The 26,564-nt window shown below is 60.6% G+C and overlaps 1 protein-coding gene across 4 annotated transcripts; it reads right to left on the bottom strand.

Annotated features, from left to right (window-relative positions):
• Positions 1-82: 82 nt before the first annotated feature.
• Positions 83-26,517, bottom strand: STRN4 (striatin 4). 4 transcript variants are annotated; one of them, XM_047077790.1, is made up of 18 exons: positions 26,236-26,517; positions 18,711-18,814; positions 18,110-18,183; positions 16,999-17,077; positions 14,029-14,226; positions 11,994-12,135; positions 8,640-8,799; positions 7,952-8,086; positions 7,495-7,610; positions 5,771-5,946; positions 5,645-5,692; positions 5,213-5,334; positions 3,847-4,017; positions 3,548-3,688; positions 3,008-3,106; positions 2,809-2,895; positions 1,281-1,516; positions 83-1,049 (listed from the first exon to the last, which is right to left on the bottom strand). In XM_047077790.1, the coding sequence occupies exons 1-17, from the start codon at positions 26,515-26,517 to the stop codon at positions 1,347-1,349; spliced, it is 2,304 nt and encodes a 767-aa protein (XP_046933746.1). In that variant the 3' UTR covers positions 83-1,049; positions 1,281-1,346. The 4 variants fall into 4 exon arrangements, with proteins under 4 accessions (XP_046933746.1, XP_046933747.1, XP_046933748.1 ...); XM_047077791.1 differs by having other exon boundaries at positions 7,952-8,065; XM_047077792.1 differs by having other exon boundaries at positions 7,495-7,589; positions 7,952-8,065.
• Positions 26,518-26,564: the final 47 nt, after the last annotated feature.

Here is a 26,564-nt window from a genome sequence, read left to right as displayed (position 1 = left end):
ACCCAGCCCAGGCAGAACCCATTACCCCTCTCCTGAAGTCCCTGGTCCCCTGAGCCCCCTCAACAGTCAGCACCGCCACCCATCTTACTCCAAAGGGTTTATTGAGACAAGTTTCACATCCAAGTCCAGGGCAGAGGGGACGGGGCTTATAAACAGGAACCTTGAAGGGGGCCCGAGGGCTCAGGGTGGAACCCAAAAAAAGAGTGAAATAAATAGAGGAAGAGAGTGGAGGGCCAGGAGAGGAGACACAGACTATCACACAGTGATAACAACATGGGTGGGGGCGGGGCTCCATTAAAATCCCATTTATTTATACAGATATACAGGGAGTTGTGGGGGACCAGGGGGACCCCCTCCAGCCTCCATGCCCCAGGGAGGGGTGAGAGAAGGCCATCTCTCCCCATGGGTGACCCCGTGGGGGCTGGGGGGTTGCCCTTGGAAGAGTGCTGGGGGAGGGAGGGGAGAGGGGTGGGCGCCTCCCCCGAGGGCATCACCTGATCCCCAGGCAGTTACTGGCCCTGGAGGCGCTGGGTAGTGTCTGGAAAGCTGTGTTGAGGGAACTGGAGGAGAGGGTGGTGGACTGGGGCTAGCTTCTGGGGTGGACCAGGCCGGGCGCTCCCCGCTGAGGAGGACCAGGGTCCAGCTGGTGCCACGGCTTCCCAGGGGACCCAGAGCGGGGGCGCCTGGGGCTCTTCCCGGCACAGCTACCACCCAGGTCTGGGAAGAAGGAGGGGGGATCGGGGGTTCAAAGAGAGAACCTGGCACCTTCTGGCGTCTTGGAAAAGCTGATCCCCGAGGACACCCAGCCCTGGCTGTGCTGCACCCAAGAAAGCAGCTCAGATACCAGGACTGGGTGTCCGGGTGCAGAGAGGAAACTCCTCGAGGACGTCCGGGAGGGTAAGTCCTGAAGGAGGCTGCCCCCCAGGATGCTTGGGGAAGGGGAGGCTGTGGGGCATGGCCTCCCAGGGAAAGGGGCATTAGCACCACCAGGTTCCAAGGCAGGCGGGAAGAGGCCGGGCCTCCGGGCCTCCGCCGAGGCTGGGAGTCGCCTGAGGGAGACAGAAGGGAGGGGAGACTGGAGCATGACACCCCGGGTACGAGAGGTCGGGCCACCTCCGTCCCCTCTCTCGACGCCCAGGGCTTTCCACCTTGGGAACGTGGCCCCCTCCTGAAGTGCCAGGCAAAGGGATACATCCGAGGTCCCTCCCGTCAGGGGTGAGGACGCAGAGGGTTTCTAGAAGCCCTCCCAGACCAAGCCTCCCTCCTGTCCGGCCTCTCACCTCAGTCCCACCTGCCTGGCCCCGCTCCCCAGCCGAGGTGGAGGCCGGGGCGGGGCCAGGTGGGCATCATACGAAGACCTTGGCCAGGGCGTCGGCGCCTGCGCTGGCAATGAGGGCCTTGCTGGGGTGGCACGCGACAGCGTGGATGGCCTCCTCGTGCTTCTTGCGGTGGGCCGTGATCTCCTGCACGCACGTTTTGTTGTCCAGGCTCCACAGACGCAGGGAGCAGTCATGGCCTGCGCAGGTGTGGGAGCAGAGAGCACTGTCCCCCAGCAGGTACCCCGGCTTCCCCAAACCTCCCCCACTGGAGGAGCCTCAACAATGGGGGGGGGGTGTCTCCATCCTCTTGTCCCCCACCTCTGCCGGCCACCTCCTGACGCCCAGCCCAAAGGAGAATGCTTTTATCCCAGCTGGCCGTCCACCCATTAGTTACCAAGTGTTCACCGGGCACCTGCGTACCAGGCCCCGGGGACACAGTGAACGTCCTGGGCAAAGCTGCCCACCCAGTGCTGTTGACGTTCCAACGTGGCCCCCGGTAAATGAGAAAACGGGAGGAGCAATGCCAGGCGGACAGCAGCACCGGCACAAGCCGGTCACCGTGATGACAGAAGGGCCACGGGGGTATGCGGAGGAACAGCAGGGGTGGCCAGGGGACGGGCAGGAGGCGGGTACGGCTGCAGCAGCCTGAGCAGGAGCATGGAGAGGAGGCCAGAGAGGGTGGAGCGGACAGGGCCGGGCCCTGGGGCAAGAGCCCCCTTCAGAGACGGCCCGAATTCTGCGTCCGAAGGACCAGGCTGGCTGGCTCGATGTGTCCCTTATATACGGAGGACCTGGGCCCTGTCCCAAATCCTCTCTGCCCTGGGCTTGACCTCCCTGACACCCCCTCTACCGGCACCTGCAGGCACAGCTGCTACCGTCACCAGGCAAAGACCCAGCCACGATGGGACCAGGCCCGTCCACGTGCTCTCCCACGCCCTCTGTGTGCTCGCTTGCAACCTCCCACATACTCTGACAGTGGGGAGCAGAGGTGAGCGGAAGGAGGCCCCTCGCCCATGGCACTCCTGATGGCCCGGCACACGCTTCACCTCCCTTCCCCGTCTGCCCACGTCGCGCCTCATCCTTCTGAGGCACAGCCCCGTGGTGGCCGGGCCCCAGTGCCCTTATCCACGGAGCACGTGGCTCCAAATGTTAACAATCCTGTGGGGACTGAGAGCCAGACACACTCGGACTTGTTCCTGCAGCCAACCCACCATGCTCGACCAAATCACGGAACCTCCACGAGCCCGTTTCCGCATCTGCACGCGGGTATGACATACCCTTCCGACAGCGTGATCTGGATGAAGCGGGAAGACGCACGCAAAAGCTTCCAGTGGGCTGAGCGTGCGCGGTCTCTGCCGGGAGGCTCCCTGCCCCTGCCCCCCTGCGGGAGGGGGCCCCAGAATACGCCCTCGTGACCAGTGCCCGCGTCTCTTCCTCTTCGGCTCCCACACACCCTTGCTCCTTAGGAGCCAGGAGAGCCCCGACTTACTTCCCGACATCAGGAACACGCCGTTGGGGTCCACGGCTAGGCAGGTGACCGCGTCCAGGTGGGCAACCATAGAGTGCACGGATTTCCCTGAGAGGAGAGAGGGTGGGCGGCAGGTTACTTTCCCTTGGCGGGGAAGGTCAAGGGCCCGACGGGACACCGTGAGCACGAGTGAGCGGGGACCAAGAAGGCTGGGCCTCACCTGTCCGGCTGTCCAGGAAGCGGATGCCTCTGTCGTCGTGGGCGGTGATGGTGAGGGGCTGGTTTGGGTGACTCACCACCTGGTTGATCTGGGTTGGGCCTGGAAGGAGAGGAGGAGAGGGAAGGATGTCGGGGAAATCAGGGAGACCAGGACAAAGACCAGAGGAAGAGAACCACGGCTCCACGGCCCTGCTGTCTGCTCAGCTGGCCGGGGGCCTAGGCTCCCAGGCCTCTCCCTTCCCTGGGCCACAGTGCTTCATCCGTAAGACGCCTGGGGTGCCACAGGATGGGTACGAGCCACCCATAAGGGCCATGCATTCTGCCAAGAGGCTTGGCGGGCGAGTTCCTCATGATCTCTGTCCCCTCAGCCCTCCCGAGAGCCAGGCAGCTGCTGGGACCTTATCTCCTTCCTACCCAGAGCCCCCGAGGGGGTAGGGGAGACATCTTCTGCTGATGAGACACCGGCTCAGCAGAGCCACAGGAGGAACCGGGGCCCTGGAGGCATTCAGATACCAGCCCCTGTCCCTGAGGCCCCTCTTACCACTGTTCCCCCGGGATTCCAACGAGAGGAGGGCACTGCCAGCCTCCAGGTCGTACAAGACGGTGTCGCCAGAGCGGAAGGAGGCCACGATGTGGGCGGGCTCGGTGCTGGTGAAGGCCACTGAGGTGGGGATCCCATGATCTGAGGGCACAGGGAAGGGAGGGCTGCTTAACAGACCTGGTCCTGCCCTGGGGCTGCGGGACGGGACTTGGGAAGCCTGGGCCCCTCGTGGGGAGGCATGTTCCTCTGTGACGTGTTCCCACGCCCACCCCGCGCCCAGCCCTGCTCCCCCGACTCACCGCTGGCTGTGAGGAAGGTACAGAGGCAGGTTGGGCTGCTGCTGCTCGGGTCCCAGATGCGGATGGTGCCGTCAGCAGAGCAGGAGGCCAGGCGCTGGGAGGTGGGGCTGAAGGCTAGGCCCCATACAGCGTCCCCGTGGCCCTCCAGCACGTGGCTCAGCACACTCGGGTCTAGACCCAGCGGAGGAAGGAAACAAGTTAGGTCAGGGCCAGCGGCCCCACCCCAGACAGCTCCAGGGCACCGACCCCTGCTGAGAGCCAGGCTGCCCGACTTAGCCGCCCATTCACCCAGCTCTACCCAGACTCCTCCTGCCCTCGGAGCCGTCACCGCTGGAACCCGCCGCAGCGGCCGCGCACACTCTGACCACTGGCTCTGAACAGAAGCTCCAGAGGGCAGGGATTCCCTTGCCACGCCCGCAGGGCCCACCATAGTGCCTGGCACAGAATGAGCGCTCAATACACAAGTTTTAGGACTTGGTGAAGGGGAACAATGGTGAAGGAGCATTGGTCCTCCTTGGTGAAGGAACAATGGTGGCTCTGTGGCCCCAAGACCCTCTGCAGCTTGGGACTCGTGAGTCGTGCCCCACTCTGCCTGCCCTGGCTCCTCGCCCCCAGGGCACAAGCCCTGCCCAGTCTCTCTAAAGCCCTCTGATCCTTCCCACCTCTGCCTCCCCCGTCACTCAAGTCCACACTGCGTGCTCTGGTCAGGCCCTGCTGACCCCCAACGCGTGGCAGCTCGCATGGCCCAGAGCACAGACTACCTGGGACTGACCCTTGACCTTTTACGGGGTGGGACTGTTCTTGGGAAGACACAGACCTCTAAACTCTACCACCACAAAGCAGTAAAGAGCCACGCGTGCGACCAAGAAAGTTATCGGAAGAGGCATCAGAAGGAGGGGGACGTACAATAAATAGCAGTGCGGTCACTTTTCCACTTAACTCTTAAAGGGGTGCCAAGGATCAAGTGCAGACTTCCTACAGCCTGGCCCAACTAACTTGTCCCCTGTCACCTGCTCCACTTCTCACCGACTGCCTGCACTCGGCCACAGGAAGACACCGGCAGGGCCTACCAAGCCCCTGCATGGGCCGGTCCCCGGCCCCGGTGTGGATTCCGAGTCCGCTCACCTGCCAGCTCCTCTAGGAAGCGGCCCCCCAACGCCACCGCTTTCCTGCCTCGGCCCATCTGACCCCCGTCACAGGCTGAACAGGAGGCTCCAGGCTCACCCGGGCTGGGGGCACACGGTGCGCCCCCCGCCCCCCCGCTGCCCCCCGGGCCCCGCATCGCTAGGCACGGGTGGGCACTGAGGGAACGAAGAGGCTCCGGTGGACAAGGGGGGTGGGAGCCAGAGGAGGGAGCCGTCCTCACCGTAGCCGTCATAGGGGTCCACGTTGAGGTCCGGAATCTTCCAGCTGTGGATGCGGGCGTCGGCCCCGCCACTGTAGCAGTACTCGCTGTTGCTGCCCATGGCTACTGCCAACACAGGGCCCCTGAAAGGTACGAAAGTGGCGAAGGAGAAATGAAAAACTCAGCCTCAGCCCTCCTCCGGCCCCCTCCATGGGATCTTGAGGTCCTCTGCTAGATTTTTCGAGGACGGCCAAAAGGAATCCGGCCTCCGGGGCTCCGGGGCTCCGGTGGTGCCCCCGGACCGGCCTGCCCCTAGCTCCCCACACCCATCTCCTCCTCCGAAGGCTGCGCCCAGAACCGGCCGTGGGAGCGCCGTGTCTGCAGAGCACCGGGAGCAAGGGGGTGTGTGTGCAAAGGGCCGGGGCCAGACCGCCTGTGGGGGCGCTTCCCCACCTGTGAGCCCGGAAGGCGTGGATAGGCTCCACATCCAGCGCGGCGTTCCTGGGGGAGGCAGAGGAGCCGGATGTCACCGAGAGCCCCGCCCCTCCGCTCCCGCCAACCCGGGGTTGCCGCCCTCACTTCTTGGCCGTGACAGCTTTCTGCAGGTTCCAGAGCTTGAGCGTGCCGTCCTCAGAGGCGGTGAGCAGGGCGGCCTGGCTGTGGTGGAAAGCCAGGGAGCGCACGCCGTCGTAGTGTGAGCGCAGGGTGAACTTGGGGTTCCACGTCTTCTTAAAGGCATCTTTGCTGTCAGAGAGCTGGGGTAGGGGGAGGTGCCTCAGCGTCCCCACGGTCCCGCAGACACGGACTGACATCCAGGAGGCCAAGGACCGGTCCCTTCCCCACCCAGACCCACAGAGGGGGCTTCCGGAAAGCAGTCAAGTCAGTTTGCCCCGTGCTGCCAGGTCCCTGAACTCTGAGTACCCGAGCAGCCTGACCACCTCTGTGGGGGTCAGTGTGGCTTTCCTAAGGTGTCAAGAGAGCAGGACTTAACCAGATCAGGGGAGGGGACTGAGGGAGGACACTGCATGAACAAAGTCCCTGAGGGTGCAGGCCAGACCTAGAGCCTGAGGGGAGGCCTGGGTTGTAGAAAGCAAGGGAGAGAGTGGCAGGAGCTGGGGCTGGAGCCACTTCTAGGAACCCGTATCTCATCCTAAGTGAAACAGGGAGCCATGGAAGGGTTTAGAGCAGGGAAATGACACGGATTGGATGGAGGAAGATACGAGCGGCTGCAGGGGCCAAGGGGCCCTGAGAGAAGCCTCTCAGGCAAAGAGAGGGCACAGAGACCACATGCTGGGGAGCGGAAATGGGGACAGGTATGCACAGAAGGGAGAGACTGGGGAGCAGAATCAACAGGTCGCTGGGGGAGTCCCAGAGACCCTGCAGGTGCCCTGGTGGATGGTGGTGTCACTCTCTGAGCGGGGGACCCAGGGGCAGCCCATCGGGAAGGAGGATGAGCAGACTGTCAGGCGAGATGCCATGTCCTGCCCCAACACGGGCTCCACAGCTGATAAAGCCCTCGGTCTGGGCTCTATCCCCAAAGGTCCCCACCGCAGCTGTCACCAATGCCCTCGTACTTTAGGGCCAGAGGCTCCGCCACTGTGTGGTTACCCCCTCACAGGCACACACGCCTGCTCGAAGCCTCTACTTCGGCCCCCCTTCCTGGCATCTCACAGCAGGGCCCACAACCCTGCTGGGGAACCAACCGCTCGAGATCCTGCTAAAAGCTGTGGTGAACGTTCCTGGGGGAAATGTGCACGTGCACCCGATGCAGAGACCAGAGGGCCAGAGGCCCATCTGTGTGTCTGGGGCTCCGAACACCGGCCCTAAAGGCCTCCCTGTCACCCCGGCCCGCCTGCCTACCAGGCCCCATCCACGCCTGGTTTTTTGGTTTCTGGCTGTCAAGTTCAGCTCAATTCCTATCTCCTACACAAGTCCGCTTCCCCACGCTGTGCCAACCCAGAGCCCCCTTCCCCTTCTGATGCCGTCCTGCCCTGCCGCCAGCCCATCCGGGGCCTGGATGTGAGGGGCACGTAGGCCAGGGGTGGGAGGGAGCACTGCCTACAGGAGATGGCAGGGGCCGAGGTGTCTTCCAGACCCTGTGCCTCGGCGACCCTGTCAAGCCCCGTGCCGAGTACATGTCCGCACCCCTCTGTACAACAGGTGAGCTGCTGAATGACCTCACAGCGTCCTCCCGCTAAGGGACCCAGCGCAGGCCAGGCACCCGGTCAGAGCTCAGCAAGAGTGGGCACAGTGCGGGATGCCCAATGAGGGCCTATGGGGGGTAGGGCACCCCAAGAACTTACATCACAGCTGAGGTCGTTGTCGTTGGTGACGGTGAGATCTGCCAAGTCCCCCAGGCTCACCTCCCCGCCCCCGATAGTGTCCATGATGAAAACGTCTGAGGAGAAGCCAAAGGAACCTGGTAGGGGGAGGGGAGGGAAGGGGCGGAGAGGGGCAGGGAGAGAGAAAGAAAGACAGAAAGAGGCAGAGGGGGAGATAAGGAGTCAGAAAGAGACAGGGAGAGGACGAGATCAAGAATCACAGCTGGAAAGAAAGAGACAGGGAGAGACAGACAGACAGACAGGGCAGGACAAACAAAAAAAGAGGGAGACAGACAGACAGACAAACTTTTGGGACAGGGAGGCTGCAGACTAGAGGCCAGGCTTCGACCCTGAGGACATAGAAGCCCTGGGCTTAGCTCTGCAGCCCCCCTCTGCTATGGACCCCAGGGAACTGGGCCGGGGGGGAGGGGCCGCTTACCTTCGTGTGGCCGGGGCTGGGGTGTGCCAGGAGGGGGACCGGTCACTTTAGGGGGCAGCCCATCCACATCCCGAAGGTCGGCCAAAATTCCCTGGAGTTTGACCCGCCGGCTTTCTGCAGGGACAAAGCACGGGGCTGGAGCCCGTGTTCCGGTTCACCTTAGCCACCGGAGGCCTCTCCTGCCAACGTGAGGTAGCCGGAAAGTCCTGACCAGGGAGCTCCAGGGCTCGAAGTGGGAGTGGGGTCAGGCAGAGGAGGCGCACTGAGCTAGGATGCTCTGTGGTGCCAGCCTTGCAGGGAACTCAGTCCCCGGCCATCCTGTGTGACGGCCGAGGGCCTCGTGGCTCGGGGTCACAGAACAGGAGAATGCAGCCCTGCCCTGACTGCCTCTGCCTGCCAGGTCCTCGTCCTGTTCCCTCCCCGAGGTCCAAGAACTAGACGCTTGCGCGGAGGGCCAGAGGCCCCGTTCCGGGAAGAGCTGGGCCCGCCTGCGTCCCCACAGGGATTTTCCAGGGAAGGGGTGAGGGCCCGGCCGCCACGGTGTGGGGCTCCTGCTCTCCTCGGCCACCCTCCTCTCAGGAAGCGTATCCGTCCGGTGGCGACCCTGGGGCAGGAAGCAGCTGTGGGCGGCCGCGTGTGCCCCTACCTCGCCTGGTGAGGACGGCTGGCCAGAAAACCCTCAGCTTACCCAACTCGTGGTGGGTCCCCTCTGCGGCACATCGTCGAGGGTCCGGAGAGCCCTCCCCATCCTCTCCCGAGCCCAAGAAATCGAACTCGTTGATGGCATCTTCAGAGTCATCCTCCTCGTCCTCGTCCTCCATTTCAGGCACCAGGGCCTTGGAGGGCAGCTGGGCATGGAGGAAACCAGATGGGTCAGGAGGCTCCCGCCCGCAGCGCGAGCCCAAGCCCAGGCCCGCCGCGCCTCCAGGAACCAGCTGGCCCTGCCTGGAAGTGTCCCACACCGGACACAGCTCCACCTCCCTCCCCTCGTGCCCTTTCCGGGGCCGGGACGCGCTTTGGTGGCAGCGCTCCCCCTGCTGGCAGCCTTCAGGGGCCGAGGTGGCCCCACAGCTCCGAAGTCTCTTCCTCCTCCCGGCCACCCCACCCCTGCCCCCACCTGTGATCCCCTCACAGGCCCCACCCTCCCCTTCCGCAAGCCTGTATGGAGGGGGTGGGGAGAAGCAGACAGCAAAGGCCGCCGCAGGGCAGAGGGGAGAGACGTATGTGCCTACGTGTGTAAGCGAGTGTGCGGAGATGCACGATTCGAGTGGCACGGACGCGCGGGGGTGACGGTGGCAAAGGCTTATCGAACTCCGTGCCAGCCTCTACGCGCTCTTCAGCGCACCAAGCGAGCTTCACCCGTGTGACTTCACAACCTTGTGAAGAGTTGGCATCGCTGTGCTTATTCCCATACTACAGATGAGGAACCCGAGGCTCAGCAGCGAAGCCCCGCATCCCAGGTCCCCGGTCCAAGCCGTTCTCGAGACGCTGAGGCGGCTCTGGACCGGAAGATCACCGAGGGTCCTCCGAGTCTCCCTTCCATCTCGCTGGGTGGGCTGAGGCTCCGTAGCGCGCGCCACCTTGGACCGAGAGCGCACAGCACCGTCCCCCCGCCCGGAGGAGCAGGATGCCAGGGTCACGACCAAACCCTCTCGTGTTCCTCCCTCCGCAAGCTCGGACCCCATCCCAGACGTGGGACTTCGGAGCAGCACGGCGCCCGCATTTCCCCTCGCGGCCCGGCCTTCCACAGGGACACCCACATCCGATCCTTCACCCTCCTGCGGTGCCCGCGTCACCACGTCGTACACAAAGTGCCGTCCAGGGGCTGTGTGCGCGCAACCCCCACGGCTGCCTGAAACGACTCAGGGGGGTTCCAGGATTTTCAACGACAGTTCGGGTCTCTCTCTGACTTCTGCTCTAGGTGCTGGTGTCAGAGCACACCCCGGCCCGGCACGGGGACTCTGGCGACCACCGGCCTCAAACACCACCCCTTTCGGGGAATCTTCTCCCTCCCAAGTGTCCCCGGACCGGACCAAGTCCGGGCACTCACAAGGCCAGCCTCAGTCAGACCGCAGGCTCCTCGAGGGTGTGGCTGACCCTCCCCCCCCCGCCCCCCCCCCCCGCCCCCACGCAGGCCCAGCACTCCAAGCCGGCACAGCAGGCTATGAATCCGTGGAGTCACAATCGCTCAGGCGTCCGTGAGGCGCCAGCCACTGGCCTGTGTGGGAGGACCAGAGGGACGGGACGCGGCAACCTCCTCCTCCTTCCCTCAAGGATTGGCCAGCATGCCCAGAGAGGCCCCAGTGGGGCCAGGGCTCTGCAAAAGCATGGAAGCGTAAACAGGCGTTCTCCAGGGTCCACAACACAGGTGTCCCGTGCAGTTCTGTTCTGCCCACCGTGCCCAGCGCTGCGAATACTGCCACCACCGAGCACCGGGTGCGGCCAGTCCCAGCGTAGCCAAGGACTCCACAGGCACGAATTCACGTTAAAGAAATCCTCAACAACCCAGAGACAGAGACGGTGAGCCCCCAAAACTGCCGCTAAGACAAAGAGAATCACATGCCCGAAGGCACACAGCCAGGCCAGTGGCCGCTGCGGGAGCCTTAGAGGTCTTTGGAAGAACAGTCTGGTCACTAAACGGTGACCTGGGTGAGAGAGCGGGCCCGGGGAGGTGCGAGACCCTTGTCTGATGAGCCTCCCCCGCAGGGCCCGCGGGACAAGTGTGGGGACGGACACAAAAGCCCGAGGGAGTGTAAGTCAGCGATGATCTCTGCTGGGAGGAGCAGAGAGGAGCGGGCAGGCCTCCCAGAGGAGGATGAGGTAAGAGCTGAAAAAGGAGTGAAAATCCCAAAAGGCACACGAGAGACCACGAACAGGATCAGAGGCCCCAGCCTCGGAGACATCCTGATTCTCCTGGAACCGAGCTCCAGAGTCCTGGCTCTGTGCGTTCCCCAAGCGCCTACGCTAGGCGGGACCCTGTGCTGAGCCGCACCGGGGACCCTGGAGACAGAGCTGTGGCAAGGACAGACGTGGTCCCACACAGACGTGGGGACACCAGACAGGGAGGACCCAGAGCGGTCCGGGTCCAGATGGCTCCGACCCTGCCGAGGGAAGGGGAGGAAGGGCCGGTGAGAGGTCAGAGAAGGTGGCGTGGAGGGGCGGCGGAGGAGGGGCGCTAAGGTGAGGCTGAAGGAGGCAGAGAAGGGCTCTGATGGGAAGGCCCCACACAGGCCCCCTTCGTGCAGCCCGCATGGCAGCACGTCCCTTGGCACAGGACTGCTTACCAGCCCCCCGCCGGCTGCCGGCTCCCCATGCCAGGGACCGGACCTCTCTCTCCATGTCGCCGCTGCTAGAGCAGAGCTAGGTCCGCACAGGCCCAAAGTGAGGTTTTTTTTTTTTACTGGACAGGTGAGGTGAGCCCACATCATGCCTGGGGACAGTGCGACTGAAACGGCAGGAACACGGTGGCTCTGGCAGTCGAGGCGCAGGGGTCAAATGGGGTGAGGGCCATTATCTTGAAGCCAAGCTGAGATCTGGACTCTGGCCTGCGGGGGTGCCCCTGGGCCTCGGTCTCGACGCAAGGGCAGGATGGACGCTCAAAACTACCAAGGCCCCCACGGATGCCCCAACCTGGCCCCGGGCTGACCGCAGCGGCCATCCACGCCGGGGGCTGGTGCAGGGAAGAGAAGAGCGGGAGGACACCCGCTTGCGAGCACACTAAGTCCCCGCCTGGTAGTGCTCACAGTCTATCGAGGGAGAAGACAGAGAGCCACGTGGCGTGGGTGATGGAGGTCAGACTAGCCCAAGGGACAGAGCGCGCGGAGAGGGCAGCGTGTGGCTGGCCCAGTCTGGAGAGTTGAAGCCTCTCGGAGCTGAAGAAAGGATGGGAGGAGACGGGTGGGGGAAGACGAGGCCCCGACGGGTTACCGAGACAGGGGCGTGGCCAGAGACATGGCCCCAAGAGCACCCAGGGGGGCACTGTGCCGCCGGCACACAAAGCAGGGGGGCCCTCCCGGGGGAGGGGATGGGGCGGGGAGCGCACCTTCACCCGCTGTTTCTTGTGCTGCACACTGTCCAACTCGTCGTCCTCGTCACTGTCCTCGTCCTCACAGCTCTGCAGGAAGGGGATCTGCTCCAGCACCGAGCCGCTCAGGCGCTCTTTGCCATCTTTGCCTGCCGCGTTCCTGCCCACGACAGGGGGGCAGGGGGGGCATTAGTCCCGCCAGGTGGCAAAGCTCAGAGGTGGCCAGAGCCTGGCCCCGGCGCTCAAGGGGGCTGAAGCCACCATGATCACACACGGGGCTCCAATCGCAGCCTCTGACCAACAGACACTCACCCCACCCCGACACCTTCACGTGCCGGGTCAGGAGAGTGGGCCGAGGGAATGTCGCTGACTCAGCAGCCCCTGTTCCCACGGCCCGGGCAAACCACAGGCGCGGATCAGGCAAGCGGCAGACGCGCCCGGCGGGAAAGAGGAACCGGTCACTCTGAAAACGCCCGGGGCCCCGTGGGCGGCCCAGCCGTCAACGCACCTGCACCCTCCCGACTGACAGATGGCCTCCCATTTCCACTCCTGGCCAACCGTCTGATGCCTCCAAGCGGATAACGGGTTTTAACAAAAGGGTTATTTGCCCACACCTGACTCCAGGGCAGAAAAGTGGGTGGAATTCAAAGTTCAGATAAACACAAACATCCTCCTTTATGGCCACGGGGCCAATGCTCCGGAGAGTTCCTGCCAACTGCCCAGGTCTACGGTCACTGCCCGGAGGACAGATCTTTCCTCCGGGCTGCCAAATCCGGCACCGCGTCCTGGCCGCATGGTGTGCGGCCTCCCAGCAGAGCATCTCTGGGGTTTCCTTCGGCAACACGGCTGCTCCGGCCCAGCCTCCTCGGCTGCTGCCTCTAGCCTGCCAACCCCGCCCGCGTGCTGGTGAACTAGAGGGGAGTTCGGAGTCCAGCCCCCACCACCCCCACCCGATCTCCAGGCTGGCCACGCGTCACCCGCACTGGGGGCCGCCCGGCCGCAGACTCCGCCCGCCCTCGATGGCCCCCTTGACGCTCCTTCCACTCGTCTCCCCTGTCGCAGCCAACGCGGCTCCCGTTGCTTGGCCCGAACCCCAGAGCCACCCCCTGGTTTCCCTCCTCTCCTGACATCCACTCCTTCCAAAAGAAAACCCACGGAGAGGCTGGCCGCTTGGCGCGCCCTCCGCTTCTCGCCAGGACACCGCAGGAGGCTCCCAGCCGCACTCCCGCTCCTGCCCTCCAGCCCTTCCTCCTCGAAGCCGACCAGCACACCGGATTGTGTCACACCCCCGCTCGAAACCACGGGCTTCCCACAACCCGTAGAGAAGAATCCAAACTCCCTATCGTGGCCGGTACAGCCCCATTTCATCTCACTCCTGAGATTTCAACCTCACCACAGACCACAGCCCCACATGCTCACTCCCTGCAGCCACACAGGCCTGGCCGCGGGTTCCTCAACATGCCAAGTCTCGGGACCCTGACGGTCGCTGTTCCCGTGGGCGGCTTACTCCATCTCCTGTGGTTCTCTGCCCAGATGTCACCCCGTGAAGAGGCCCCCCGCCGCCCATTCAAAGCAGGGCCACTGCCTATCACTCTTCCTTCTTCCCCTTCTGCACAGCACTGAACGTCACCAAATGCTGAGGAACAACTACCAGTGAGACGACGAACAAGTGAGAGCTCCCCAGGGCGGTGGCCGTGTATTCTGCTCCCCACCAGGGGCTGGGGGTGCCACCCAGGCTCTGCCTTCAGCTGCTGCCCCACGTGCTGAGCGGTTTAAGGCCTGAGCCTCAGAAGAAGCGCCGTGCCGGACGTGAGCCGTGACGCGCATCGGCACGAAGATGACACCACGGGAGTATGTGCAGGGGGACCCAGAAGAGAATCCAGGGATCCCACAACGAAGGCACTGAAGGCTCTGGAGCACACGGACCCACAATACCCGCCAGGAAGGAAGTGGCCACCAGAGCACCAGGGAGCACCATTGGCTTTTCTGACATCGGCCTTCATCAGGAGGGGACACAGAGGAACAGACCTGCCAGGCCTCATCAAGGGCTCACCTTTTGATCTGCTCCTCGATCTGTTTCACCAGCAGCGACTCACCCCCGCTGAGCCCCCCAGGGCCTGGCGTGGCCCTGGAGCCACCTTCGCTGGGCTCCACGGCCCCATTGAGCTCCAACGAGCGACCTAGTAGGGACCGCACACGTTTGGACCGCATGTCCAGGATGGTGTCCGTATAGCCCACCTCCTCCAGGTACCTGCAGGGAAACAGCACTGGCGTGGGTCAGGGGTCTCCTGCAAACTGGGACAGCCTTTTTGGAGAAGCAACTTAAGACGACACATTGGGGGGCGCCTGAGTGGCTCATTCGGTTAAGCGTCCAACCTCAGGTCAGGTCACGATCTCACGGTTCGTGGGTTCGAGCCCGGCCTTGGGCTCTGTGCTGACAGCCCGGAGCCTGGGGCCTGCTTCGGATTCTGTGTCTCCCTCTCTCTCTCTGCCCCTCTCCTACTCCCACTCTGTCTCTCAAAAATAAATAAATGTTAAGAAAAAATAATAAAGACTACACACCGGTATTTTTTTAATTAAAAAAATTTTTAACGTTTATTTATTTTTGAGAGAGGCAGAGTGTGAGTGGGGGAGGGCAGAGAGAGGGAGACACAGAATCCAAAGCAGGTTCATTCTGAGCCGTCAGCACAGAGCCCGACGTGAGGCTCCAAACCCATGGACCGTGAGATTGTGACCTGAGCCAAAGTCGGATGCTCAACCGACTGAGCCCCTCAGGCGCCTCTACACCAGTATTTTAGATTTCCTTTTTTTTAGGTTTATTTTGAGAGAGAGGGAGAGAGAGAGAGATGGAACACACACATACAAGCCGGGGAGGGGCAGAGAGGGAGAGACAGAATCCCAAGCAGGCTCCACACCATCAGTGCAGAACCCTATGTGGGGCTCAAACTCAAGAACCGTGAGATCATGACCTGAGCCGAGATCAAGCGTCGGATGTTCAACGTACTGCACCACACAGGCGCCCCGGCACACCAGTATTTTAAATAAGCATACCCTGGCCCCGCTGTTTCACTTTCAAGTCTATTTCCAGGAGAAGCCTTTATACACAGGCACAATGCAGCTACACAGATGCTTGCCAGGATGTTGTACATAAGAGCCAAAATGCAGGGGCCAAGCAACATGTCCACTGCAGAGGACCATGGCCGCAAATGACTGATGGGGATGCTAGGCAGAAAATAAAGGAGGCAGAGTGCCAAGACGGCCACAGTAAACGGTTTCACGAAATAAGTTACGTGATCCGTATAATTCAGTTTAAAAAAAAAAAAGTGTTGGGGCGCCTGGGTGGCTCAGTTAAGTGTCCTGACTTTGGCTCAGGCCAGGACCTCACGGTCCACGAGATCAAGCCATGAGTCAGGCTCTGAACTGACAGTGTGGAGCCTGCTTGGGATTCTCGGGCTCCCTCTCCCTGTGCCCCTCCGCTGCTCCATCTCTCTCTCTCCCTCTCTCCAAATAAATAAATAAACGTTTTCTTAAAAAGTGTTAGGGGCGCCTGGGTGGCTCAGTCAGTTGAGCGTCCGACTTCGGCTCAGGTCATAATCTCACGGTTCGTGAGTTCGAGTCCCGTGTCGGGCTCTGGGCTGACAGCTCGGAGCCTGGAGCCTGCTTCGGAGTCTGTGTCTCCCTCTCTCTGCCCTTCCCCTGCTCACACTCTGTGTCTCTCTCTCAAAAATGAACAAACAACAACAACAAAAGTGTTAATGTGTGCAAGAGTATAAGATCACACACAAATACATTTGAAGTATGCCCCCCCCCACAAGGCCTGGAAAGAGACAGACACACTAAACTCAACAGCAGTGACTTTCAACCTTCAGAACAAGGGTTTCGAGATGTGAAATAAACCTTTACAACTTACTCTACTCACTTCTACAAATTACTTTTTATTACTTCTGTAATTAAAAAAAATGGAAACTAGCTGGGACTAGTCTAAAAGTTAAAAATAGGGGGAAAAATCAATCGTGGGTATCTGTGGCTTTAAAAGATACAAGAGTCCCTCGCTGGTCCTCTGGTGGCTCCTCAAGAAGCCTTTTATGTTCACCATGACCTTGTCCCTTGGGGACCCCCGAGACTGCCCCTCACACACTGGAGCACACCTGCCTTCACCTGCCGTGTCATCTAGAGTGCCTGCCTGTGTCAGAGGTCCCCTCTACCCCCGCAGGGGAGAGGCAGGGAAGCACAGCGGTGAAGAAGCTGGGCTCTGGGGGTGGACCCCCAAGATCACCTCTCGGACCCTCCACTTGACAGCGCTGTCGTCTTATGCAAACACACGCCCTCTCCGCACCCACGCCGTTAGGGGAACTCTAGGAGCCTACCGCACAGGAAGTCTCGCGAGGAATCAACGTGAGCGCGACATTCAGCACAGCGCCAGGCACAGAACAGGCGCCCGGCAGGTGCTGCGTGTTACAACCATTCTGCTGTGACTGCCTGCACACACTGGAAGCCGGCAATGTGCTTCCAGATATTTAGCTTAAGGAAATCAGGGACATGGGGCGCCTGGGTGGCACAGCCGGTTAGGCATCCGACTCTGTTTCGGCTCAGGTCATGATCTCACAGTCCATGAGTTCGAGCCCTGCATCGGGTTCTGCTCTGACGGATTGGGATCCTCTCTCTCTCCTCCCCTCTCTCTGTCTCTCCTATGCTCTCTTTCTCTCTCTCTCAAAATAAAGAAACCTAAAAAAAAGTCACTTCTTCAAACGACAAAAATAAAAAAACACAAACCTCTTTAGTAATACAATACCCCCTTTTTTAAAAGCCAGAGGCCTCTGGGGTCACTTCTCAAGAGCAGAGGTGCCCCGTGTCTGCCTCCACCCACAGCACGACAGGCCAGCAAGGATCCAGCAAGGACAGTTCGATGTCCTCCAACCACCCGGCGGGCACAGGAAGGACTGTGGAGTCTTCCAGTTGATCTCCCAAGCCAAACACGTGCCTCTGCCTACCCCAGCCCGGCACCCCTGCCCTGCACACTCACTGTCGGAGAAGCTGGCGCCCCTCCTTCCACACCAGCGGGCTGTTCTCCAGGGTGACCGACTCCATGGGGCCATTGGAAACTGGAGAGTGGAGACAAAGGAGGCAGGTTGTCTTGGGGTGCTGCCACGTACCCATCACCTCCTCCCCCTTCCTCATCCTCAAGCCCTAATGAGTCACTATCAGGTCACTGTCACAGGTCCTACTGAGTCCCTACCTGACGGCGTTGGAAACCTACTACCCTCTCCCCTCCACGCCCTCTACTCTCCTTGTTATTTTCCTACACGGGAATCCGATCCTGTTCGGAGAGCGTATATAGAGCAGGCTCTGTACTTCAAATCCGGTTCTGCCTTGTTCCGGCCGTGTGCCACTGAGCAGGCTGCTTTACATCTCTGAGCCTCAGTTTCCTCTTCTGAGAAAATCAGTTAATAACGGTAGCACCTACCTCTCGGGATCCTTATGAGGATTAAATGAGACCGTCTGTTTATTTTATTGACTACTCACTCGGCATCAACCAGGCTCCTGACTGGGCACCTGGGTGACATCAGTGACCAAGACCCCTGCCCTGTGGAGCTCCTGTCCTGGTAGCAGGGGTCTGACATAAATAACAGCATCGCCGTTCACGCGGCACTGAAGGCCTTGCTGGGTCGCCCAGCTGGTCGCCTCCACTACCCCCACACCACTTGTTCCAGTCTCACCCAGTAACTCCCTGTCCCCTAACATACCCTCCTGCACATCGTCGTGCTCCTGTGCACGCGTCCCTCTCCCTGGCACACCTGCCCTCCTTACCTGTTGGTGAACAGAGCCCTCTTCCAGGGAGCTTAGAACATTAGGGACGCTGTCTGTCGGTTTCACGGAGGGATGGCAGGCAGGACAGGCCTTCCTCACTCTCCACCTCGCTATCCACCACCCTCCCCACTCTGGGGCCCTGCAGAGCAGCCCACGAAGAGGGGCGCTGAGAGTGAGGTGCAAGCCCTCCCCAGCCCCCCACTCGGCCAAGGCTGCTTCCTGTGGAGCGAAGTAAGAAAGAGGCGACCCCACTCTGCGCACAACGTCACGTTCAGGGTTGTTGGGAACGGGGGGGGCGCAAGGAGGGTGGATCTGACGCTGGGTACCTTGTTCTGCCAGTTCTGGCTTCTTCTCCCCCTGGTTCAGGTCTGTCCCGAACTTCAACTTGTGATACTTGGCCCTAAAAGAGCAAAACGATTCCTGGAGGACAGATGCAGAGGAGCGGACTGGGCCAGCACTCACCTCAGGCGCCCCAGATTCCAGGGGCCCCCCAGCCCACTCTCCTACCGCCCCCACCCCGGCCTTCAGGAAGCAGCGCTGGTGGGAGAGGCACCACACGTGGCGTTGAGAGGGACCCACTCTTTGGAGTCAGGCAGACTGGGGAGCTACCCCGGCTCCAGGAGACCCCGAAGAAGTCCTCACCCTCTGGAAGCCTCACCTGGACCCATTAGGCGGGAGGAAGGGGAACGAGGCGGTGAGCATTCAGCAGGGGCCGCCGCCACAATGAAAACTGTTAGCAGCCGTTATCCTGAACTCCACCTACGGCGCCCTCTTCCGTGCCCCCCACTGGAACCACACGGCGGTGGGCGACGGGGAAGAGGATGCCAGGCTCCAAACCTCCCTCAGCCGGAAGGCATGCGGCCGGCCTCCTGAGCCTCCGTCCGGGCCTGACTTCAGAAGGCAGCATTCCAGGGCAGCAGGGCTCACCTTTCCTGCTTCAGGGCGTACTCCAACATCTTGATCCGTCGCACCAGGTCTGTCTTGAGGTTCTCTTGCCCTTTCCTTTCTCCCTGGAGGAAGGCTACCTGAGCCTGGAGGGATAGGAGGGAACGGGAAGGCAGCAGGGCTCAGGCTCACTGATGTGCGTCCCTCGCTCACGCAGGGACAGTCAGCGCCAGCCCCTACCCCCACAATGACATGCAGCAGCCACTTCCTCAGGCGTGAAGGCCCCGAGCCAGGGTTCAATGGAGCAGCGACAGGGCATGCTGGATCTGTTTCCAGAGTCCCCTGCCATGTGACCCACCGTGAAAGAGCTGAGGAGGAGTCTTTAACCCTTGCAATTAAAACGGGGCCAGCTCGGGCCTAACGTGGCCCCTGGCTTTTGGGGAGAAGCCGGACCGGGGACGAAGGCGGGGGAGGTAGGCATGAGGAGCCCTGGGCTCCTTCTCCCCCACCCTAAGGCAGGTGCTGTCCCCTACAGTGCTGGTGGAGGTGGCGTCTCACTATTTCTACCAGAGCATCTGTCTCTGGGAGGCGTAGGAAGCTACTTCTGGAGCTTAGGGACAAGAGTGGGTGGCTCAGCTCAGCTCCCGCTCCAATGCAAAAGCTTTACCACCCAACCCCCACCGTGGGGACCACGCGCCCCACCGGAGTCTGCCCAGGGTGAGCGAGACATGCCACAGACATGACCCAGGGCCCCTGCCAACCACTTCACACCGTCTGCTGGCATGGGCTACCCCAGTCTGCTCTGGTCTGTCAACAGGTCTTTTGGAGACACTGGGCCAACGGCCTTCGAGGCAGGATCCTGGCCCCTGACCATGTTCCAGAAGTCCTGTGCCAAAGCCCTGAGAGCAGGGCTCAACCCTGGCTTCTCCCCAAGTGCTCCACTGTGACAGGCTGGGACAGCCTGAGCTCCAGGCCGGGCTCGGCCACTTACTTGCTGCATGATCTTAGGCAGGTCACCGGCCTTCTCTGAGCCTCCATTTCCCCTTCTAGAAAATGGGGCTCACGAGAGTGCCTGCCCCTCATGTGTTAAGTTCTTCTCAGTCCGAGGCCTAGCACAGAAGAAGGGCTAATAAATGCCAGCTCCTACCTATTATTTTTACTCTCCCTGTCCGTTCTTCCGCAACGCTGAAATGGGCCCAGCTCCTTAAGGGAGTGAAGAGCCCTCTGAGACCCAAGCCCCATTGAGCGGAGAGGTCTGTGGCTTACAGGCCTCCTGCCCCACAGGCGGCTGCGTCGTCTTCGCAGCCGTTCCCCAAACACCACGTGCTTGCTGGAGGACTTCGGTGACTCCACCAGAAGCCCCGGGTCTGGCCACAGACCCCTCTTCCAGGCCATGACCATTCTCAAAGCCCTGCTCCAGGACTGTAAGTTTCAGTAGCCTCTCGGATGCCCGCCCCCCACGGCTCTCCCTCTCCTTGGGGCTCCAAGGGCCATGACCTATCTGCCCTGTGCACTTGGCAGTGCAGCACAGCCTGTGCCCACAAGCCAACTATCGCCTCTGTCGTGCTCCAGGGACCAGGTCTTTCCCTCAGGTTAGCTGAGAACTGAGCAGGTGCTAAGTAATGCCTGGCACTGGCTGAGAACCAGGGAAACAGGCACGCTCATATTCCGCTGGTGGGGTCATAAATCGACGCACCCTTCCTGGAGGGCAATTTGGCCATGTTTATAAAAATGTCAAACGCACATTCCCTTTGTCCTGACAGGTCCACTTCCAGGGATGTAGCTAGCCTACAGCTATAAGTGCAACGTAGGCTTCTTTTTGAGAGAATAAAAAAGGATATATGTGCATTGACATAAAACAAAGGTTTCACGTGTTCACCCGTTGACACCAATACTTACTGAGCTCCAACTAAGTATCAGATACAGCTACAGACAGAGAACAGCACTAAACAAGATGAGACGTGTGTTACAGAGGGGAGGGGACAAATAACAGACAGATCGCCTATGTCACCAGGTACACTATGGGGGGAAAAAATCCTCCGTCCATTGAAGGAATGGGACTCCCCACCCCGCCCTTGTGAACATTGTTTTCGCTCTACGTTTTAAATTAACACAGGGGCGCCTGGGTGGCTCAGTCTATTGAGCATCCAACTCCAGCTCAGGTCATGATCTCACGGTTCATGGGTTTGGGCCCCACATCAGGCTCTGTGCTGACAGCTCAGAGCCCGGAGCCTGCTTCAGAGTCTGTGTCTCCCTCTCTCCACCCCTCCCCTGCTCACACTCTGTCTCTCTCAAAAATAAACAAACGTTGAATCAACACATACGTACGTAAATATCTAAGGCTAGACAGGCGGACTCTCGTGTGATCACCATCTTGGAAGTCTGAAATGTCTGTCCTTTGTGTATCTTCTCAGTCACTCAAGTCTACCCTGTCCCGTCTATTTTAGAAGGTGGGGGAGAGAGGTGGAGAAGAAAAGGTCGATCGCCAAACACAAGCTCTGAGTTACCTCCTCACCGTCCTCCCTACCCTCTGTGGCTTCCACAGCGAGTGTTCTGGTTCCCAGGGCCAGTACAGCCTGCTGAGAGCCTCCATTCATTCCAACATCCAGCACCTGTGACAGCCTGTGACAGCCAGGTCCTGCATGAGGCATTTGTCTGAGTGGTTCCTGGACCCACAGAGCTCTCAGTGCAGCACAGGAGACAGGCAGGAGCATCGACAACCAACACACGATTTGACTAGGGCCACGGTGAGGAAGCAAAGGGTGTTATGGGACAAGGGACGCCCAACCCGTTTCTGGAGTCAAGATGCACAGTTCAGCCAAGACCCGAAGGCTGTCAGAAGTCAGCCAGGGGAGTAGAGTGGCTGCTGGAAGAGGGTAGAGACAAGATCTGTGCCCACAAGCCAACTGTCACCTCTGTCCTGCTCTAGGGACCAGGTCTCTCCCTCAGGTTAGCTGAGAACTGAGCATGTACATGCTAAGTAATGCCTGGACTGGCCAAGAACCGGGAGACAGGCACACTCGTATTCCGCCAGTGGGGTCATAAATTGAGGCCAGTGTGGCCACATCAGAATGTGCAACAGGGTTCACGAAGAAAGGCAGAGAGGCTTGTAGGCCCGAGAAAGGACCGCAGACCAAGTTAGGGTTCGAAGGTTGTCCTAAGAGCACAGGGGAAGCCATGGAAAGGTTTCAAACAAGGGAGAGATGGGATCAGTGCATGTTACAAAGATAATTCCAGCTATACTATGGAGAACTGATGGCCTGGGGGGAGGGGCATGCCCACACAACTGAAGGCCAGTCACAGGAGGCAGTCCCAGAAACGCCAGGGAGAAATGACAGTGGCTCAGACCAGATGGGGGTGCTGGGTTAGTGGATCTGAGGTGCTAAGGAGGCAGGACTGATGACACGGGTGACCTCAGTCTGTGGGGGGAGAAAGGGAAGTCAAGAATGTGCCAGACCCTCACACATGCTCAGCCTGGCCCCTGTATCTCCTTGTTACCACCACGTCAAGTCCCCATCTCCCTTCTCCTAATGATGGTGCAAGAACCTGGCTCAGCCCACTCTGCTCCGCTGTCCCTTCCCCAGTTCCTCTGGCAAAGGGAGGAGAGAGAGAACCACAAACATGTGGTTGAAGCCCCGAACCAACTCAACAGAATCCCATGGAAAGGGGAAGTGTCAGGGGCCAGTCCCTCCTACCTCTGAAAATGCCGGCAGCCCGTGCTGTCTGTCTGACCTGAGTGCCGTGGTAGGCTGGCAAGTAAGCCCAGGATCTGGAAGTTTCTCTACCCACCACATCCACCCACTGCCACTCCCTCTGGCCCGACTGTTAGAACACCCCCTCCCCCACCCCAGATCCGTTCCCAAACTCAGCTGCCACCTCTCCTGCGGCTGCTCCCCCCTTCCAGCCAGGCAGCGCGGGAAAGGCTTCCCGGGAGCCTCAGCATCTCAATCCTCCCAGGGGCTGGTGCTGGGCTTCCTGTCCCAGCCCCCAGTCCTGTGTGCTCCCCTTCTGGACCCACCTAGCCCTGTGTCTCCTGCACTCCTCCTTCCCAAGCTGCACGGGCTCCTCCCAGGGAGGACGCCCCCCCCCCCATCCGTCGGAGCCCCTAGTGAGGCTGGAAGTGGGGAGCGGCCAGTTCCACACCTTCCCTGCTGCCACACTCACCACTACTCCCCCTCGCTGCTCCTAAGTGGGCATCCAGCTGAGGGTCCCCTGAGAGGTTCCTCCTGTCCTCAAGCAGCTCCCCTCCCCAGAGGTGCCATGGGTCGATAAGCGATAGGGTTTGTATGTGATCTCTCGTGCTTACTTTACCCTGAGTTGACTTACCCTAAATTCGCAACACACATTACCTACAAAACACAAATATTTGCGACTTCAACTTGCGTTTTCATTAAAATATTTTATGCTTTCTTGAAACGATCACTGTGCTTCAAGCAGAGGCACCCCATCAAGTACCCAGCTTGCGTGTGAACGTGTACACGGTTCTCTGCAGCCTCCTGTGCACACCCGCCTCCTCTGTTAGCCTGGAAGTTTCTGAAGGGCAGGAACCGCGCTGCCTGCCTCTCAGAATCCCCCACCTGACAAAGTCCTGCGTATCGTCAGACCACATCTGTGCCACCTCCCTGCTCCAATCCTTGGGTACCTCCTGGCAGGACCACACGAGGGGCTGCCTCGTCTAGCGCACACTGATGCTCAGCAGGTCCTGTGCCAGGAGCAGCTGTAGCTCAGCTATTTGGAGAAAAGGCATTCAGGGCTCCTCGCAAAAGTCTGACACAGCACAGGCCTTAAAGGACCTCACGGGAGGGAGAAGTCACACTTCTGTAAGCAAGCGGTAAGTATTCCGGGCACAGGTATGCAAAAAAAGGTGCTGCTATTGGGGGTGTGACCGCGGGGTAACCTGGCAGAACCCATCACCGTCTCATAAGCGTATCTATTCTATCATCCCATCCACCTGCCCTGCAAAGATAGTCACCGCCACCATTTCTGAAGGAAAAACTGGAGACAGGCTAAAATCTGTCCACAAGGTCATCTAAAGGAGGAATGGTGCAAACATCCAGCCCAACGTAGTTATCAAAAGTAACAAGAGAGCTCTCTGTGCTGATAGGAAAGGAACATCAAGACACAGAGACTGTGAAAAAAGTCACAAAATGATACGCATAATAGACCTTGCATATCACACAGGGCAGAGCTGAACTACTTTTACAGCAGTAACAGTTTCAGGGGAGAGCAGGGAAGGGACAAGAGGGGGACTGTCCCCTCTCACTCGTAAGTACACACTTATATACGTGCATATACACACACGCAAACGCTCCTGAGATCTGTGCGCTTTTATTAATGGGACGGAACGAACAGCAAACAAAAATACAAAGTAAGTTAACGCCGCAGCCTAGACTTGGGAGAGCCTAACTGGGTCCTGTTCGTGAGTTCCTGCCAAGAGCCACTGAGGGAGGGAATAAACATAACTCTTCTCTCGTTCATCACAAATACGGGACAGTGGTAGGGTGGGTGCTGTAGGGTGCACCGGCTTGCGGTCCCAGAGACCAAAATGCAATCCCAGGTCTGCCTATGACTGTTTGGATGATCCTGAGGAGGCCACTGGGCTTCCTGGGAACAGTTTCCTCATCTGTACTGGACAGCAAAGAGGTACAGAGCATGTGCTTTTAAAAGCCCATAGACCAGCCCTTCTACCCACAGGCTGTGATCCTAGATCAATCACTGACTGTCCTAGAGCCTCCCTTTCCTTTTGGGATTCTTTTCTCAAATAGCAGGGTGGTGGGGGGAATGCTATTACTTACCCTTGCTGAATGCTGCAAGGATTAAACGATACCATGTCTCTAGCTAAAGTGCTTCATACAGGCCTGGCACCTCCTATGTGCTCACTAAACAGCGGCTGGCATCAGTTTCAGCAACAAGCTGAATGAAGGCAATGACGCTGGCCCTGTCTACATAATGGGGTATTGAGATCTGATGAGAGATGTACGCTGGGGAAGAGCTCCGGAAACTGCGAATCGAACACAAAAGTGAGGGGTGCTTACATAAGGATTCCTCTCCCACCTCAGTGCCGAGCCCCAGCTACCACACAGCTAAGATCCCTCCCTAGGGGTGGGAGAATTGCGGAACGCTCTCTTTATTCTTCCTCTGGACAAAATTCTAATCAGTTATTTGGGTCCCCACATCAACTGGACAGGAAAACAGTGAGCCGGAAGGAGAGAGATGGGCTGCTAGAATTGGTACCAGCTCCTGCTAATTATACCCCAGCCCAGGAACCCTCAGAATCCTTGCTGCCCATCCCCGGATCCCTTCATATCCTCACAACTCTGACGCCCCGGCTCTGCTCTGCGGAGCGCTCAGCAAGCGGACCCGCACTTCTCAAGGTCACGTAACCCAGGCCAATTCCTCAAGCTCTCCCAAACATCATCCCTGGGCACACTCCTCTCCCAAACTACTCCACAAACCATGGGGTCCTCTCCCGGAAACTTCCACAAACATATCTCCTCCCGGGGTCCTTCTAAGATGCTTCTTCTATGCTGTCTACCTGCTCTGCAAAATGCTCCCCCTGCCATCTTCCAGGTGCCCCTGGATTCCTCCTCCCTGTCCCCATCCAGGTCCCCTTATCTCCATGTTGGACGCCAGCGCACTCCAGTCCAGGGTTCTCCACCTGACATCTGCACCCACCTCCCGTCTCAAATCCCCCCTCCTCCCGCCCCCTCCCCCACACCCACTCACTCCCAAAACTAGAGTTTCCGCTCCGCAGCTCTTCCATACAGGCTCCTAGGTCAAGTCCTGGCCCTGTCCATGCTTCTGTCCCCGGGGACGCCTCCCTGCACTGTTCAGCCACAGAGGCCAGGCCTCCCCAAAGTTCCCTCCTGAAAGGGAAGGGCACACATCTTCCTCCTGGACCCCTCGAGGCTCTCCTCTCATCCCGAGTCCTCATACAGCCGTCTTTTCGTTTCGCCTCCACCGTCCAAACAATCCGAAACACACCCCGTCCCAGGCTCCCTGACTTCCTCTTCCTACGCAGGCCGGTTCCCCGCTCGTTCCACTCTGGCCCTCAGCGGCTCCCACGTCCCCCCACCGACCTCCGCTCTCTCCCCTCTAAACCCCATCAGGCTCCACCTCCAACCCTCACCTGGTCGGGGACGGAGGTCGGAACCCCTGGGCACCCTTCGGGCTTCCGCTCACTCCCAACAAGAACCCCCCCCCCAACTCCTCCCACCACCCTCCGCTGAGTTCTCCTGGGCTCCCCTCAGGGCCCGAGGCCCCTCTCCCGGGAACCCGTCTGCCGGTCCGCTCGCTCCCACTCCCGCTCGCAGCCGGGTCCGATGCCCTGCGCGCCTCCTCTCGGCCGGCCCCGGTCGGGCTCTCCCGCCCCCTCCCGCCTCGAGCCGCCGGGTGCCTCAGGAGCCCCCTCGGACGGCCCCTCTCTCGGTCTCCGGGCCGGTCGCGGTCCCCTCCCGCCCCCCCGGCCGTCCCGGCGGCCATTGCTCCAAGATGGCGGCGGCGGCGGCGGCGGGTGAGGCCGGGCCGGGCCGGGCGGGGGGTCGGGGGGTCCCGGGGCAGCGCTCACCTGCAGCTCGGCGCGCTCGGCCTCCCAGCGGGCCTTCTCCGCTTCGAAGCGCGCCCACTCGTGCTGGATAAAGTGCAGGATCCCGGGCAGGCTCAGGGGCTCGGGACCCGCTGAAGGCCCCGGGCTGCCTCCGCCGCCGCCTCCCTTACCGGCCGGGCCGGGCCCCGGGGCAGCGGCAGAGGCCGGGGCCGCCCCCGTCGGGCCGGGGCCCGCGCCGGAGCCGAGCGGGCGGCAGGAGGAGGCGGCGGCGGCGACCGCGGCGGCCGCTCGCTCCTCCATCATGGAGGCCCCGGGGCCGGCCCGCGCGCCCGCTGTGCCTCGCGCGCCTG

This window comes from Lynx rufus, unplaced genomic scaffold (genome assembly GCF_022079265.1).
Source record: "Lynx rufus isolate CCGP_SWC_20201006 ecotype Redwood Valley unplaced genomic scaffold, mLynRuf1.p SCAF_16, whole genome shotgun sequence".
Taxonomy (NCBI): Eukaryota; Metazoa; Chordata; class Mammalia; order Carnivora; family Felidae; genus Lynx; species Lynx rufus.
The sequence above is the reverse complement of the archived record's forward strand: the minus strand, read 5'-3'. Positions and strand labels throughout refer to the sequence as shown.

Bases quoted from the DNA above. Each gene is read 5' to 3' on its own strand.
- STRN4 (XM_047077790.1), bottom strand. From the start codon at position 26,517: ATGATGGAGGAGCGAGCGGCCGCCGCGGTCGCCGCCGCCGCCTCCTCC. The intron at 12,136-14,028 runs GTGAGCCCTTGA...TGTCGTGGGCAG, and splicing joins ATCGAGGAGCAGATCAAAAG to GAACGCGGCAGGCAAAGATG. The intron at 5,335-5,644 runs GTGGGGAAGCGC...CGTACCTTTCAG, and splicing joins CACGCCTTCCGGGCTCACAG to GGGCCCTGTGTTGGCAGTAG.